This window comes from Sus scrofa, chromosome 15, assembly GCF_000003025.6.
Source record: "Sus scrofa isolate TJ Tabasco breed Duroc chromosome 15, Sscrofa11.1, whole genome shotgun sequence".
Lineage (NCBI taxonomy): Eukaryota > Metazoa > Chordata > Mammalia > Artiodactyla > Suidae > Sus > Sus scrofa.
The window spans coordinates 99,718,203-99,736,535 of record NC_010457.5 but is presented as its reverse complement, the minus strand read 5'-3'; the positions used below and the strand labels follow the sequence as shown (position 1 = coordinate 99,736,535).

The 18,333-nt window shown below is 37.7% G+C and overlaps 2 protein-coding genes across 10 annotated transcripts in view; one reads left to right on the top strand and one right to left on the bottom strand.

The window, feature by feature from the left end:
• DNAH7 (dynein axonemal heavy chain 7) overlaps positions 1–14,258 on the top strand; it is a 265,071-nt gene extending 250,813 nt beyond the window's left edge. Inside the window, 2 exon segments of the mRNA XM_021075816.1 lie at positions 9,232–9,335; positions 11,493–14,258. Of these exon segments, the coding sequence (XP_020931475.1) occupies positions 9,232–9,335; positions 11,493–11,699 (311 nt within the window). The 3' untranslated portion in view covers positions 11,700–14,258.
• Positions 11,915–18,333, bottom strand: part of SLC39A10 (solute carrier family 39 member 10) — a 139,792-nt gene continuing 133,373 nt past the window's right edge. For 5 of the 9 annotated variants that reach the window (XM_021075818.1, XM_021075822.1, XM_021075819.1 and 2 more), the window contains 2 exons: positions 16,779–16,969; positions 11,917–14,692 (listed from right to left, as the gene is read on the bottom strand). In XM_021075818.1, coding sequence (XP_020931477.1) covers positions 14,534–14,692; positions 16,779–16,969 — 350 coding nt within the window. In that variant the 3' untranslated portion in view covers positions 11,917–14,533. Of the gene's footprint in view, positions 14,693–16,778; positions 16,970–18,333 lie in introns of all 9 variants that reach the window. The other 4 variants (XM_021075824.1, XM_021075825.1, XM_021075820.1 and 1 more) reach the window with 3 other exon arrangements.

Sequence of the window (18,333 nt, the reverse complement as noted above, 5' to 3'; positions counted from 1 at the left end):
GGTGACCTTTTTACAGATAATAGAGTTGTAGCCACTCTTACTTCTGGTGTCTGCCCCCCTTGTGGCTGAAGTTGGTGTAGGCTTCTTGATGGGAGGGACTGATGCCTGCCCACTGGTAGATGGGACTGATTCCTATCCCTCTGGTGGGTGGGGCTTTGTCTCTGGGTGAGATTAGAGGTGGCTGTGTGCCTGGGAGGTCTTTAGGCAGCCTGTTTACTGATGGGTGAGGCTGTGATCCCACCTGGATTATTGTTTGGCCTGGGGCTTCTCAGCGCTGATGGGTGGGGTCAGACTTTCCCAAAATAGCCACCTCTAGAGGATCACACACAGATGAATATTCCCAAGAGCTTTACTTCCAATGTCCTTTCCCCACAACAAGCCACAGTCCCCCCCTGTTTTCCCAGGAGCTCCTCTAAGAACTGTAGTCAGGTCCGACCCATATTCCCATGGAGCCTCTGCTTTGCCCCAGGACCCAGCGCACATGAAGGCCTGTGTGTACCTTTCAAGAATGGGGTCTCCATTTCCCCCAGTCCTGTGGAGCTCCTGCACACAAGCCCCACTGGCCTTCAATGCCAGATGCTCTGGAGGCTCTTTCTTCCAGTGCCAGATCCCCAGGCATAGGGACCTGATGTGGGGCTCAGAACTCTCACTCCTGTAGGTGAGTCTCTGTGAACCAGTGACTTTCCAGTCTGTGGGGCTTCCCACTGGGAGGTATGGGGTTGCTTATATCATGTAATCACCCTTCCTACCTCTTGATTTGGCCTCCTCTTTTTCTTTTGGAGTAGGATATCTTTTTGAAAGTTTCCAGTCCATTTGGTTGAAGATTTTTTTGGTTTTAATTTTGTTGTTTTTAAGAGAGAAGGTAAGCTCCAGTCCTTGTATTCTGCCATCTTAATCCCATCTTCCCTTTCCTCCATTGAGTATTATATTGACTGATGTTTTGTCACAAATGGCTTTGATTATGTTAAGGTATGTTCCCTCTATACTCACTGTGCTAAAAGTTTGTATCGTGAATGGATGTTGGATTTTGTCAAATGCTTTTTCTGCATTTATTGAGATGATCATGTGGCTTTTGACTCTTCTTTTGTTAATGTGGTGTATGACGTTGATTGATTTGCATGTATCAAACCATCCTTGTGAACTTAGGATGAATCCCACTTTTTTTTGAGAATTTTTTCATCTATATTCATCAGAGATATTGGCCTATAATTTACTTTTTGGTAGTATCTTTGTCTGGTTTTGGTATTAGGGTGATGATGGCTTCATAGAATGTCTTTGGGATTATTCCTTCTTCGTCAACCATTTGGAAAAGTTTAAGAAGGATGGGTATAAGATCTTCTTTGTATGTTTGGTAGAATTCACCTGTGAAGCCATCTTGTTCTGGACTTTTGTTTATAGGGAGTGTTTTTATTATATATTCAATTCCATTTCTAGTGATTGGTCTGTTCAGTTGATATATTTCTTCTTGATTCAGTTTTGGCAGCTCTGTTTGTCTCTAGAAAGTAGTCCATTTCTTCTAGGTTGTCAAATTTGTTGGCATATAATTGTTCATAGTATTCTCTTATTCTCTTATGGTTTTTGTGTATTTCTGCAGTATCTGTGGAAATTTCTTATTTTTATTTCTTTTATTTTATTTTCTTTTATTTTGTATTTTTGAGTTCTTTCTCTCCTCTTCTTGGTAAGTCTGGCCAGATGTTTATCCATTTTGTTTATCTTCTCAAAGAATCAGCTCTTGGTTTTATTGATTTTTTCTATTGTTTTTTGAATGTCTGCTTTATTGATTTCCTCTCTGTTCTTTAAGATTTCCTTCCTTCTGCTGACTTTAGCTTTTGTTTGTTCTTCTTTTTCTAATTCATTTAGGTGGTGGGTTAAGTCGTTGATTTGAGATTTTTCTTCTTTTTTGAGGAAGGCTAAGGTGAGTCTCTTGTAGACAGGAATATTACAGGCTATTGCTTTTTTTAATCCAGTCTGCCACTCTATGTCTTTTGATTGGAGCATTCAGTCCATTGACGTTTAAGTAATTATTGATAAATATGTATTTATTGCCATTTTAAACCTTGTTTTCCTTATGATTCTATGTTTCTCCTTTGTTCCTTCCTTTTTTGATTTTGGATGATTTCCTTTTATTTTATGCTTGTGTCCTCTTCTTTTTAGTTTTTCTGAATGTATTGTCTGGTTTTGATTTGTGATTGCCATTTTTCAAGTATGTTACTCCCTTCCTATATCTGCTTGCTTTAGCTTGATAGTCATATAGGCTCAAACACATTCTTTTAAAAAAGAGTCCAGATGATTTTAATTTCTTTCCCCACATTTTATGATTTTTATGTCCTTTTTTAACATCTTCATGTTTCTTGTTTTGCTGTTCCTTGTGTCTACTGTTGCTTTTACAATAGTTCTTTTTCCTTTTAGTTCTCTATACTAGTTAATTTAAGTGATTACTTTCCAATTGTGATTTCCTCTATCCTATTTCTTCCTACTTCTTTTTTATTTAGAGGAACCCTTTCAGTATTTCTTTCAGAATGGGTTTAGTATTGCTGTACTCTTTTAGTTTTTGTTTATTGGAGAAATTCTTTATTTCTCCTTCTATTTTAAATGATATTATTTCTGGGTAGAGTATTTTAGACTAAAAGCTTTTCCCTTTTAGAACATTGAATATATCTTTCCCCCCTCTTCTGGCCTGTAGTTCTTCTATAAAGAAATCAGCCAAGAGACTTATGGGGGTTCCCTTAATAAATTCTTTGTTTTTCTCTTGCTGCCTTTATTTTTTTTCATTTTATTGTTTTTATTTTTAGAAGTCATACATTTATAGAACTTAAAAATGTAGTCTTACAAGGTGCATTATGGAAAATAGTGATCTTTTTTTAACTCAGTGAATTTTATTACATTTATAGCTGTACAATGATCATTACAACCCAATTTTATACCATTTCCAATCCCAAACCCCCAGCCTATTCCTCACCCTCAACCTTTCTCCTTTGGAAACCATAAGTTTTTAAAAGTCTCTGAGTCAGTATCTGTTCTGCAAAGAAGTTCATTGTGTCCATTTTTTAGATGCCACATGTAAGTGACAGCATATGATGTTGGTGTCTCACTGTCTGACTAACTTGATTTAGCTTGATATTTCTAGGTCCATCCATGTTGCGGCCAATGCCATTATTTCTTTCCTTTTAATGGCTGAGTAATAGTCCATTGTGTATATGTATCACGTCTTCTTGATCCACTCCTCTGTTGATGGACATTTAGGTTGCTTCCATGTCTTGGCTCTTGCATATAATGCTGCAGTGAGCATTGGAGTACATGTACCTTTTTGAGTCATGGTTTTCTATGGATAGATGCCCCGGAGAGGGATTGCTGGATCAAATGGTAATTCTACTTCTAGTTTTCTGAGGAATCTCCATACTGTTTCCCACAGTGGTTGCACCAGTTTACATACCCATCAGCAGTGTAGGAGAGTTCTCTTTTCTCCACACCTTCTCCAGCATTTATTATTTGTGGACTTTTTATGATGGCCATTGTGGCCAGTGTAAGGTGGTACCTCATAGTGGTTTTGATTTGCATTTCTCTAATAATGAGTGATGTTGAACATCTTTTCATGTGTTTTTTTAGCCATCTCTATGTCTTCTTTGGAGAACTGTTTGTTTAGATCTTCTGCCCATTTTTTGATGGGGTTGTTTGTTTTTTTGGTATTGAGCTGCAGAAGGTGTTTATAAATTTTGGAGATTAATCCCTTGTCAGTCACTTCATTTGCAAATATTTTCTCCCATTCTGTGGGTTGTCTTTTCATTTTGTTTAGGGTTTCCTTTGCTGTGCAGAAACTTTTAATTCGGTTCTTGCTGCCTTTAGAATCTTTAACTTTTGCAATTTTCATTATACTATGTCTTGGTGTGGGCCAGTTTGGGTTCAACTTGTTTGGGGCTCTCTGTGCTTCCTGTATCTTGGTATCTGTTTCCTTTAGATTCAGAAAGCTTTCAGCCATAATTTCTTCAAATATACTTTCAATCCCTTTTTCTTTTCTTCTCCTTCTAGAATCCCTATTATGTATGGATTGACCCACTTTATATTATCCTATAGATCTTTTATATTGCTTTCATATTTTTTCATTTAGTTTTCTGTCTGCTTTCCTGATTGGGTGATTTCTATTATTCTATCTTCCAAATCACTCTTTCGTTCCTTTGAATTATTCATTCTGCTCTTCAGTGCCTTTAACTCAGCTTACATCTCTGCAAATGAATTTTCAAATTTTTCTTGGATCCTCCTTATATTTTCTAGTTCCTTTCTAAAGTAACCTGCATTACTGTTCATATCTGCTTCATATTCATTCTTAATTCCTTCAGTATTCTTACTTCTTCCTTTTTGAATTTGGTATCTATTAGACTGAAGAAGTCTGTTTCATTGTTTGCTCCTTCAGGGGACTTCTCCTGTTCTTTTAACTGGGAATGGTTCCTGAGCCTCTTCATTTTGCTTATATTCTCCATATTCTGTTTAGGGAGAGCTATTTATATGTGAGAGCTCCCTTGGGTATTTTGCGAGGGCTTACTATTTATTTTTGGTGTGAGGGCTGCTTTTGGGTTGGATGCTTGCTGTCACTTTCCTCAGTGTGTGCAGGCTGTTATCACCTTGATAGGGTGCTGCGTATGTTTCCAGGGAGATGGAGGGAGTGGGCATGGCTAGCAGCCAGTGCCTGGTTGCTGGGCCCTTGACAGTGGTAAGGACCCACAGGAAGGTGGTGCAGGCTGCTCCTAGTTGCAGGGCCCTGGAAAGTGGCAGTGACCCTCAGGCAGGTGTAGGCAGTGCTTGGAGTGATTGGCAGTGGCAGCAGCAGGGTGCGTGCATTCCCAGGGGAGTGAGAGCAACAACAGATGGTGCTGGGTTCAGTACCCTGCTCTGTGCCGACCTCTCAGGTGACTTGGCCCATGGGTGGCACCTGTTCAAGACCCCTAGTGGTGGTGGGCCATGCCCACTTCTGGAGTCTGAGATGACTGAGTTTGCCCCCACCATCTGTAGACCATGCTAGCAGTGCATTTAGCCCACATAGGAGGCACCCCCATCTGTAGCCAGTGCAAGAGGGGTCCATCACCTATAGTCCCTGCCCTCTGAAAGTCCATGCATGTGCAAAGAAAGATATTCCTATGGTAGTCTGCCCCTCCTCTTCTTGCCCTCCCCAACAATGGCACCTTGCTTCCCTGCAGGCCCAGACCTCCTCCCAGTTTCCCTCGGCTGTGGCACTCTGTTCCCCAGGTCTTGGCACACCGCTCCCTAGCTCCCTCAGGCTGTCTCCATACAGCCAACCATAGTCTGGAACTGACCTCTGAAGCCTAAGTCTCAGCACCTTGCCCCCTTCCCAGTGTCTCAGGCTGTGGTGTCCCAGGAGGTTGTACTGATTGTCTATGTATCTCTCACTCTGCTTTGCCCTCCTCAGTCCAGCTGCTGAGCTTTTCTCCATAGCTTTTAGGTCCCTCCATCTTGGCTGATCTCCCCATCAGTTAGGTGGCTCCCCAGGGTTGTGCGTCCCTTTCCTCTTTCACAGCTCCCTCTCGAGAGTGCTAGTCCCATCCTGATTACTTTCTTTTCTTTCTTTTTTTTTTGTTCTTTTGTTCTACCCAGTAATGTGGAGGGTTTCTTGCCCTTTTTGAAGGTTTAATGTCTTCTGCCAGTGTTCAGTAGATGTTCTGTGTGAATCGTTCCACATGTAGATGGGTTTTTTTGATGTGTTTGTGGGAGAAGGTGAAGAGCACGTCTGACTCCTCCACCATCTTGATCCTGCCCTATCATCATCACACTTGTCAAGGAAAGTTCTCTTAAAGGGCTGTGGTTGATTCTTAAGTAATTCAGATGCAATCATTTTTTCCCCTGAATTTTCCTCATATCATTATGATCAAAGGCAGAAGATGGCATTTGAATTGAAGTGTGAATAGTACTATGCTGTCCCTCAAAGTTATATGTTCCTGAACTCAGCTAAAAGACAGAATTTATAAAAGCATTACCTGAAGTTTATGAACTAGCTAATATTGAAGATTAAAACTGTTGAGTTACCAATTGAACTCATTGTACAAGGTAGTTAGTATTGTTTTTACATGATTTACTAAGTTAACTCACAATTACTCTTATTAAAGATCCAAATTTTTTAAAATCCAAAATTATCTTGACAACAGTGGAGCAGGTATAAAGCACAACTTATTTAAAGATCAGTAAAGAACATTTAGTGTTCTACGATCCCATAGCAAAATAAAGAGGAGCCATCAGTTAGACAAACCAGTTTACTGACTGCCAAAGAATCAACCTAGTTCTGATTATAGTAGCTGATGTAGATTCACCAAATCATGAATTTTAATATTTTTATACATGTGTGCATGCGCACACACACAATTTTCCCCTAAACAGATATATCCACAACTTAGCCTGTCATTTCAGTTTTATCCTTCATTAAAAGGAAGAACACAGATCAAACCTGACAACATCTTGGGCTAGAACCACAGTTTCTTTTTTTGTTATCACATTGACCAATTCCACAGTCTGTCTTCTTCATATACACTTCAGTATGTGCCTGGTTCTGGGTCCTTGGGCTCATAAAGGAGTCAACCTCATTTACCTAAGGTTAAATAAGACATAATGAAAAAGCGTGGAGTTCCCATTGTGGCTCAATGGTAAAGAACCTGACTAGTACCTTTGAGGACATGGATTCTCTCCCTGGCTTTGCTCAGTGGGTTAAAAGATCAGGCGTTGCTGTGAGCTGTGGTGCAGTTCACAGACGCAGCTCGGATCTAGCATTGCTGTGGCTGTGGTGTAGGCCTGCATCTGTAGCTCCAATTGGACTCCTTGTCTGGGAACTTCCATATGCTGCAGGTACGGCCCTAAAAATTAAAAAAAAAAAAAGAAAAAGAAAAAGAAAAAGCTACTCATTCTTTTTTTTTTGTTTGTTTTTGTTTTTGTTTTTGTTTTTGTCTTTTGTCTTTTTTTGTTGTTGTTGTTGTTGTTGTTGCTATTTCTTGGGCCGCTCCCGCGGCATATGGAGGTTCCCAGGCTAGGGGTTGAATCGGAGCTGTAGCCACCGGCCTACGCCAGAGCCACAGCAATGCGGGATCCGAGCCGCGTCTGCAACCTACACCACAGCTCACGGCAATGCCGGATCGTTAACCCACTGAGCAAGGGCAGGGACCGAACCCGCAACCTCATGGTTCCTAGTCGGATTCGTTAACCACTGCGCCACGACGGGAACTCCAGCTACTCATTCTTAAAGTGACTTTTAAAGTGGCCATAGTGCCACTGTAAATCTCCCTAGATTTAGCATCATACATTCTAGATGTTATTGCTTAATATTCCTGTTATCTGAGCTGCCGGGCACTACAGGGTGACTCAGGGTCATCAATGGGTGGAGTACCACAAAGCAGGAAGAGGGACAGAAAATAGTGAACAAGAGAGGGGCTGGGACGCTGTGGCAATACCCTGTGCTGACCACTGATCATCGACATGAAGGTGTGACTTAGAGGAGGAGCAGCTATGAAGCAAGACCTAGTTTACATCTCCTGTCATTTTGTATTTTGTTTTCCATAAGGCCCTTATTGACCATGAGAAACAGAATATAAATTGGGGGTCCCCGTAACATTCCCTATAAAATTGTTGCTTGATTGGAGGGAACTTTTATCCCTATGGCCGCTTTTCTTAGATGTTGAAATGAACTCTTCTCTTTGCTCTCTCTGACATTATCCTTTTTTCCCAAGTAAGAAATAGATCATCCAGTCCCTTAGAACCAGAGATTTACTGGGCTATGTTTAGAAGTCAGCAGGGACAGGGTATTAACAGCCCTCTAGGGCCTATTCATAGTCTCCTTTACTTTCTCTGTCTCCATTTATGATTGTGACTGGCCTGCAGGCTTAGATCCTACTGAGAGGTTAGCACGTAGGATGTGCTTTCAGACCTGTCTTTCTCCCTCAGGCAGGTCCACTCCCATAGGGCTCCAGTTCAAGATGCATTTCGCAATTCAGTTTTACTAATACTTGGGAAGTTATTGGAAAAGTGCTTTGCCAGTTAATAAAACTGACTTTTATTCCAACCAGAGAGAAGAAAGGGTAACTCCCCTCTCAACTTCTATCACAAGACTAGCCACATATGGCTTCTTAAAATTTATAGCTACAATAAAAATTCAGTCCCTTACTCACACTAGCCATGTTTCAGGTGTTCAACAGCCAGTGGCTACTATATTGAAAAGCACAGGTACGGACTATTTCCTTCATTGCAAAAAGTCCTCCTGGATAGCACTGCCCAAGTGGATTTTTATCCCACTTTTTACAAAGTGTTTTCACCAGTATAGCTGATTGGATTCTAACTTTTACAAAGCAGACAGCATGCATTGTTGTTTTACAAATATTTTCCAGTTGTTCTCTGGATAAAAAACAAGTCTAAAGTTCTCTGCATAAAAAACAAGTCTACAGGGTCACATAGCAGATTAGGAACTAAAATCTAGATCTAAGTTCTCCTTTGCTTTCCCTCTCATCTGTGCAACAATCACAGTCAATTATTTTTGTGTGCAGATACCATATTCAGTTCCTGAGGCTTTACACAAGTGGATAGCCAGAGCAAGTGATCTGAGTTTCATGGGTTCCTTAATTTGTGTTCTTCAGCTGTTTGTGGATTACATTACATCCTAGAGGGAGTTCATCTGTGTGTTCTCTCAACCATACTAGAGATTCTAAAAGGGGAGAAATTTAACTCACAAAATTAAAGAGCAGAAGGGTGTTTTATTCGCATGCTGTCTAGAAGCTACTCGATCCCTAGTTACATTAAGAACTTCTCTTGCAGATTTCATGGACTCTTACATAACCATTGGTCAGTTAAAATATAAACCTGATAGTGTTTACCTAAACTGAGAACTTCACATGTTGACTAATTTAAAATTCCTTTTTGTCTTCCACATCTAATTTTATTATTGAACTGACTAGGCGAAGTACACAGATATTCTTTTTTTTTTCTTTTCTTTTTTGGCAGCGCCTGAGGCATGTGAAAGTTCCCGGGCCAGGGATTGAACCTGCACCACAGCAGTGAGTGACAATGCCAGATCCTTAAACCACTGTGCCACAAAGGAACTCCAGATAGTCTTGAAGTAAGATTATTAAGACAAAGGACTCAGTGCTTTCATTTTAGAGCAGGCCTCAGTATTCACCTGCAGGAATTTCAGATTCAGAACTCAGTATGCTTATGTGAAGTGTTGTTTTAACCTGCTTCTTTTATATTTAGGAGTTTTCATTCATGGACTATTTCTGGATGGAGCTTCCTGGAATAGAAAGATCAAGAAACTTGCAGAATCACATCCAAAAATTCTCTATGATGCAGTGCCTGTGGTTAGTATTTCCTCATGATTTAGACGTGGGGGGCTATTTTATACACACACATTCACACACGCATGTATACTTACATAGTCAATTGTTATTCACAGTAGTTATGCTTTGTAAACTTTCTATCAACATTGATTTAGTGAACACTGAACTAGGCAAAAAATAAGGTTTAAGTTTCTGCAATCCTCTGGCCACGTTTTTGTTAGGCGAAACATAACCTTGCTTTATTTGTATTTCTGTTCAAGGATACCTTATTTAATATATACTTTAATATATACTGTTGATTCATTAACCAATGAACTCATGCCTGAATGAAGCTTATCATAGTTTCTCTATAAGGCATATCACAGCCTTCTTGCCCTTCAGAACACTATACAGAACCTCAGTACCACACTTGGGGGGCCATTTTAAACAGAAAAATCAACGAAAACCACAAAAATGCAAAATAACTGGTATAAAATGAACTGTCCAAAAGGGATACTTGTTTATGGTTATAAGAGCTGAAACAAGAAAACAATTTCACCAGGTTCAACCTCAGTTGGGAACATGCCTATCCAGTGACTCACATCTTTTGCTGCTCAGAGGATGCTTGTGAATGAGCAAGAAAACACAGAATATTGGTGTTGCGATTAGGAGTTAAATTTTAGCGATAGGCAAACTCACCAGTATGGATCCCAGGAATAATGAGGGTTGACTGCATGTATGTATCCACACCTACACGCATACGTGATGTTTTTTCTTACAGATACCTTGACCTAAAACTGAGAAACTTGCAGATTGAAAGATTACTGTATGTGAAAACTGTCCATATTAAAATTTATTTTCTAGGCACCCATCTTCAGCATGGGCAGACTAAGCTATATAAATACCAAGTTTCCAACTGTGTTACTGCATCATGAGAAGATGGCTAGATTTTCACACAATTTTCAGGGTCTGGAATAATGATAAAATATAGGCTGTGGATTTACATGAATTCTGTATATAGGACACTGGAAACCACTCAAAGGCAAGCAGTAATCCTTCAGTGCAGCTTTGACAGGTACAGTGAGGGACCAGATGACAGTCAATCTCAAGAAACCTACCATATTTATACCAAGATATTGTGGGCAGAGGCAGTTTCAAATATGGGAACCAAATTGAAAGTCAAAAGGGCAAATGTTTGGATCAATTTTTTTCTTTCACATGGAAACTTTTTAAGTGCTTTGCAGTGAACAGCAGAAGAACTTTATGTGACTAATTCTCAGTCACTTAGTAAGAAAAATTCTCATTAAAAAAATCTACTTGGTTGAAATGAAAACCATACAACTTGAAGGTTGCAAGTCCTTATATTTTATGATACCTGAAAAACTGCTTTATGAATCCCCCTTATAATAACTTGGACTCCACAATTATGTGGGAGAAAAACTGACAACCCTTGTTAGTTCCTTCATATAATTTGAGCTTAAACCCAAGAATCCTAAAAAGGGCACTATCACCTCAAGGATTGCTATCATTACTGGAAAAAGGAATTCAAGTTCTAAAACAAAACAGTTTCACTTTTCTGATAAGTTTGTTTTCTATATTCCGAGATCAACTTGCCCTGAAATCTTATGGAGATTGGTAAGGTTCAACAATGCTTAACATTATAAGAACTTGACTAATGACTCCATAAAAATAATGTGGGAGTAGTTATAAAAGAATGCAACTATGTTTTAAACAGCACAAATTTATAATAGCCCCTATAAAATAGTCACTTAAAATAGGGAGGTGATCTAGTTCTATAAATACGGATAAGAATATTTTGGAATTGGCCTTTAATTAATAAAACATGATTTCGAGTATCATTGGTGGTGGTCCTTGCCTTTGAAAGTGTATCTGATTTTTTTTAATTGTAAGCACCAAAAGTCATCCTCAGGTATGGTAGGTAGATGATGAATAGATAGGTAGAATACTTTTTGAGCGAGTAGGTGAAAATGATTATTTTTTCAGTTTCTTTACTAACCCTGAATATAGTTCTGAGAGCTCGGCTCTAACAAAATGTTTTGAGCAATGGCAGCAATGCTAACAAAATTTCAACTTTACAATTTCACCCACAGAAATTTGCAGACCTTACTCCAAAAATACCATATTAGGTTCAAATCTGTGTAAATATAACTGCCTTAAATTTTATGTACTTTCTTGCAGATGTGGCTAAAGCCCTGTAAGAGGGTAGATATACCAGAACGACCAAGTTACACTGCCCCACTGTATAAGACAAGTGAGCGGAGAGGAACATTGTCCACCACTGGCCACTCTACGAACTTTGTGATTGCCATGACTCTTCCCTCTGACCAACCTAAGGAGCACTGGATTGGACGGGGTGTAGCACTGTTATGTCAGCTTAATTCATGATTAGAAGATGTCATTTCTCTGTTCCTATTTCTTATTAGATGGCTGACTAGAAAATACAATTTACCTTTTAAGGAATTTAGTTTACATCAATTTGAAGTTATATTTAATTATAAATTCATTTATGTACAAACACACCCTGTATTTAAAATGATTCCTACTTCAGTGTAAGGAAATGTTCTGACATAGAGACTAAACAAAACACACTAGTATAATCACTCTTTTTAAATAACTTTATTTTGGGAGAGTTCCATAAGCATTAGGAACATACATAAAATGACACACCACTGTTGACAATGAAAAAAAAAAAACAGCATTTGATCATTTCCAGCTTTATAAATTTTTAAAAAATGATTCAGTTACAACAAAAAAGTTTAGATATTTTAGCAAGTATCACCTTGCAGGACCATAATCACATTTAAGCCACTGACTTACTGTTAATGGAAAAAATTCACACTGCATCTAGTTACTAAAGTATTTCTAAGCATAATCACAGCTGATTGAATGCAATGTGATATACACCAAAATTCATATGTATGTCACACAGTGACAGCATTGTACAAGTAACATTAATGACCTCCAACAAACACATGTTAAATTAGACTGGTCAAGCTAAATGGAATGTTGGAGCCAAACAGAAATGTAGTGGAATTCAGATTGTCTAGTAAGACTTGAAACTATACATTAGATTGATGTAAAAACTAAATACTGGTGGAACCCTAACAAAATACTAGCAGCAACTGTTACAGCCCTCTTAACAGGTTAAAAAAATCTAGCAAATAAAGATAATATTTTTTGAAAGAATATAAAACTTTACATACTTCAGCATAACCTATTCGCTTTAAGTCAGGCATTCATTTTAAGTCTGAGAATATATTCCAGCTGTTGCTTTTCATAACAGTTCTAAAAGTAAGCAGATTTAATGCTGGAATGCAGAATCATCCTTGGGCATAAAACCCCCAAAATTAACTATAAACATATCTTGTTTCAGAAAGCAAGATATCTGAATCACTTGAAGTTGGCAGTACTAAATAAAATATCAGCACCTTTTAGCTAAGTTGCTTGAAGGGCCAAGCAATGAGATGAGGACTGTCCTAATTCAGTGTGCCAATGCTGAAAGTAATCTATATATATAACCCCTACTTGCTACAGGAGGTCATGGAGAAAGCCAACAGTTTTTCAAATTCAGGCATAAATTAAGGAAATAACACACTAAGCTCCCTTACTTACAGCATAAAGAAGAAACACTGAGAATATCTATTAATACCTGAATGCATATGCTGCTCTGTTTTTTGTTTGTTTTGTTTTGGTGTACATGGTGTAAAAGGAAAGGAAAAGGACAAAGAGAAAACATGTAAAATGGAATGAAAAGAATTTGGCTCTTAACTATCTGAACAGTAAGGTTTTTAAAGCAGCTACATAGATAGCCAAGCAGATTAAAACAAAGCTGCCCACACATAGTTCAAATACAATTTACCTGGCCTAAGTGAAGACCATGTGGCACAAGATGTAAACAGAAAGCTACATGCATATGATTAGTACTATAAATTCTTAGGTCAAAATTCAGGAGAAACATGGCTTGCACTTCTCACAAGTCATTCACAATTTATGGCAGAACAGGGCACCTAAAAAAAAAACTAATCCCTATCAGGCACCAACAGCATATCTTGGCACAAAAGGATCAAGTGATTTCAGCCAAGTTATTTAAATTTACCTTTCAAGTCACTTGGTAGGTACCATGACAGCCACAGCATCAATGGTGCTTATCCTCATAAGCATTTTAACGACACTCCCTGTACAGACTATGGGCATGGTAAACTGCTGCCTTACTTCTTACTGCCAGCCACAGCATGTGCTCTAGGTTCCAATGCCAAGCTGGTAAAGCACTGCAGACATTTAAAACTTAAATTTCCCAAATAATTAATCAGTACTGTTAAAATGGGAAAACTGAATATTTAGACCATGTTTGGGTTCTTCGTTTTGCTGATATTGTCTAAAGGGTTGAAATTTTAAGGGAGGGAAAAAAAAAAAAACTTTTATCACATGCTCCAACCCCTTACCCCCACCAAAAAAACCCAAAACGAAAACAAAAGTTAAAAAAAACCCAAACACCAAGTATAATATTAATATAATGAACCATTATGAATCTTTCATTAAACTGAAGCTCACACAAATGTACAATCACAAATTTCAGTAGTTTAGGCTGCAAGTTTAAACACTATGCAAATATATACAAAAATAGTAACTCTAGATTCAAGAATAGGGCTTTTCCCAATGCTAAATTCATACTCTAATGCAGCCTGAGCTTTTCTCTAGATCCTACAGTTAACTTTATGCAGATTCAAAGCTGTGTCAAGTTGATCCCTATTACCATATGTATATATGGAGCTGAATTAAAAGGACACTACAGTTCATTTTTAGCACAAAGAAAAGTCTGCCTGAAGTCCAGTTAAAATATTTTTAAAGTTTAAGTGATTTTTTTTTGGTTCCATTTCTATTTCTGCATAGCCACAGAAGTTTCTACTAATAAAGAGACTACTTTAGTGTTTTTTATGATTATTTTTTTAAAAAAAAAGTCTTAATCAAACCTGTATCTACATTGGTTCATGGAGTCCCATTTTCTCCTTTCTTTACCACAAGCTTTATATTTTTAAAAGACCCCTTCACACAGGGAAAACAGTACTGAGCACCGGTCTTTGTGGTTAGGCTCAAATCTTATGAACTTGTAAATAGTGCAAGCCACTGACTTTTCTTTGAGCAACGTGCTTACAGTACAGGGAACAGATGCAAAGCTGCATGGTAACATTCTCATAATCAGCAGTGATTGCTGGGAATGGTCAAAACTGGAGGTCAAACACAATTTTGTCTTCATAGAGGGCAATTACCAGCATGATGGCAAATCCAAATAGCAATCCTAAATTCTGAAGAATGAACTGCCCCACTGGACAGAAGCCATGCTCTTCATTGTCACCATCACCATGCAACATTTCTGGAAGCTAAAAAAAATTATTTTTTAAATATTATAAAGCAATTTATAATAGGCTTCTCATTTTTAAATAACATTTTCCCACCAAAGAAAACTAATGACTAAAGCCCAACTATAAATATTTTGCTGAACACAATGCTAACCATAAGACATATTTTATAAACTCTGAGAAAGAAATTTTATGCTCTAGCTATATATGAAGTAAATTCTATGGAGTTCCCGTCGTGGCTCAGTGGTTAGCAAATCTGACTAGGAACCATGAGGTTGTGGTTTTGATCCCTGGCTTCGCTCAGTGGGTTAAGGATCTGGCATTGCCGTGAGCTGTGGTGTAGGTCGCAGACTTGGCTTGGATCCAGTGTTGCTGTGTGGCTCTGGCGTAGCCCAGCGGCTACAGCTCCAATTCGACCCCTAGCCTGGGAACCTCCACGTGCCGCAGGAGCGGCCCAAAAAATGGCAAAAAGACAAAAATAAAACAAAATAAAATAAAGCTACTGTCCACTGATCTTATCAACTCTGGCATTTACTTTATGCTAAAGTATATAAGACAGGTTACTACTGCCAATTAAACTCTCAGAAAAGAACACAATTCCCACATTTACTTATATATCTTAAGTTCACTGAAAAAGTAAGATTCCTTTGGGGGACATTTCATTCAAAACTATATTATTTCTTCACCCTTTTTTATCTAAAAGTCTCATTTCCAACTGCACATTTCATCAAATACATATTTACAAACAATTCCAAAACTGATATGCTATCTCCATGCTCTTAAAAAACCATTATTTCCCTTCTGGTAACAGACAGAGAAAATAGTGTATCAAAGCTATGCAGCAGAACTACTTGCTAAGTTATGCACATGGCCATCACAGTGTACTCTATTCTCTTAATAGTGACAAATTTTTTTAAATTTCAAAGTTTCCAGTATCCTTAAAGGTATAGTGCATTGAAAAATATAGTTCAACTTCTAAAGCACAAGCATATATTACACTTAAAAATAATCCAGAGAAAGACCGTATGTGCATTATTATACGCATAAATTCTTCCCACCCAAAGATAATCAAAATTGCAAAAATAACTGCCATTTCTAATCGTCACGTTCACTTTTCTGTTATTTGTTTTTCAAGTTTGCAATGAATACAGAAAGATTACATTGATATGCTGCTTTGACACTAAGCTTTACTCCAAACCATATCTTTGATGCTTATGGGTTTAGGGAGGAGAAATGTAGTATTAACCACATAATGCCTGGCTAGGAAGAAACACCGTTACTCATTTTTAAATAATGAGTACAATTAATCCATCTACCATACTCTGACATGCTACAGTATATTTAAGAATCTCCTGATGGTTCTATTTAAGAATGACTTCACTCTGATCATCTATTCTGTTTAGAAGTCCATGACAGGAATGTACACTAATGGAGGTTACTGCCCTTATCCAGCAGAGTTAAGTAGTTGTGACAGTGACCATTACAAATGTCCCTTTACAAAAAGTTTGCCAACCCCTGGCTTAAGACTAAAACTGGCAACTTCCTGCCTGTGGTTCTAGTAAAACTATTTTATTACATTTTTTCCTCCAAGTTTTTACTGTTATAAAAACTTTAATATTTAAGTATAAACAATGTGTGTTTACAGAAATATATCCCCCAGACACGTGCACATACCAGAGAGAGGAAGCACCACAGCTCCCTACATTCAATTCTGTTCTGAATGCCAATACCAATAGAGTCTGTCATAACCACAGCTAAGAGCCAGTCAGTACCTACCTGTGCAGCCGTGCTTGTTAAAATGCACCAATGCTCCAGATTGGTTGATCAATAGGTGCTATGCAAAGCTCCCTAAAAACCAGATACTTCCAAATGGGTATCCTAAACGTATCTCAAACTAAAACTTGTGGTATTGTTATTATCTTATTGAATGACTATAAATCAACAAAAATTTCCCCCTTATAGCCAAAGTGGTCTTTCTAAAAATCTTGAAAATGGGTTATATTTATTAGCCTTTCAAACCACATTCAAAGATTTGTTTCATTTTGGGAAGCTTCATTCTATTTACAGATTTAGTAAAACAACAAAAATATAAAATAAGCTCTCTTACCATATCCACCAAGGCTACGTAGAGGAACATGCCTGCAGTGATTGCAAAGATCCAAAGGGTGATGTTATTGGCATACTGACCAACAGCTGTGCCTATAAGCATGCCTATGTAAGCCATCATGGCAGAAAGGAGGTTGTACACAATCGCTTGCTTTACAGTCATGCCTGCTTTAAGAAGAACTGCAAAATCACCTGCAGTTAAGACATAATGTGAGGTTTAAAACCATAGGATTTTCCACACAAATGTAGAAAAACAATAAAAAAATTAAGAATTATATAAAAAGATATACCTTTAATAACTGAAATTTTATTATGAAATTTTACTTTTTACTTATTAAATTAAACCTTCATACATGCAATAACCTGGGAGAATTTTAAAGGCATGATGCTGAAAGACAGGCTGAAAAGTTATATATGATTCCATTCACATGATATTCTTAAAAAGATAAAACTATAATGATGGAGAACACTCAGTGGTCACCAAGGAACAAGGGTAGGAAAGGGATGTGACTATAAAGAGACAGCATGCAGCGGTTCATTGGGATGATGGAACTGTTCTTGTCCTTGATGGTAGTAGTAGTGGTGACATAAATCTATATATATGCTAAAATTCAAAAAACTGTACATCAAAAAACAAGGTCAATTTTACTGGGTAATATGAAATGAAAATTTTTTAAAAATAAGAGAGAACTTCACGACTGCTCTCTGTGAGCAACAACGCTCTCTTCTTTGATCTCTGCCCTTTTTTCAAATGGAAATGGGCTAAGTAAGAACAAAGGTAATAGACTCTAAGTATATTGTATGCTGTTTATGTTTTCATTTTTTCCAAAGAAAAATTAAATCTTAATTCTGAAAATCCTAAAAAGGTATAGAAGAATGAAGAGACTTTTCTCCTTCATCTGTCTGAAGTTGGAACACCAGGTAAAAAAGGATTAAATATTGTTTAGTCATTACTAGAAAGGCAAAATGCTGCTGGAAATAACAGTTGTAAAGCCAAAGGATAAAAAGCAATAGTTTTACTAAATTATAAGAATTTTTTTGTTTTAGTCACTAAATGTACAAACATCCAATCAATTACTGAACACTCAACATATCTAAGGTACTGTATAGAATAGCAAAGCATTATTTTCCATGCTCCAATGAATTGCTACAAACTACAATACATCCTGCAACATTATTTGGGAAAGTTAATACACCTAAGGAGATTATCTTCCAATGGCTTCTAAAGTGCTATTCTCCAGTTTCCATCAAATACTATTCTTCTTACATCTTTTCCCTCTAATCCTAAATACTTAATTCCCTTGGTGAGATGTGGATTCAATGTCAGCTTTTATCACCTCTCATCCCTAGAATTTTAATTTCCTCTGGCCTTTTTTCCTCAGCCTCCTCCAAGGAAAGAATTCCCCAAATTCTTCCTCTACAAATTTCTCATCATATTTTCAATAATTCACCCACCAACCTTGTTAATGGAACAATTTCACGGGGGGGGGGGGTTACATAATACAAAATGAAGACTACAGAAATACATTTTAGGTTATAAAATACAGCTTTTCCTT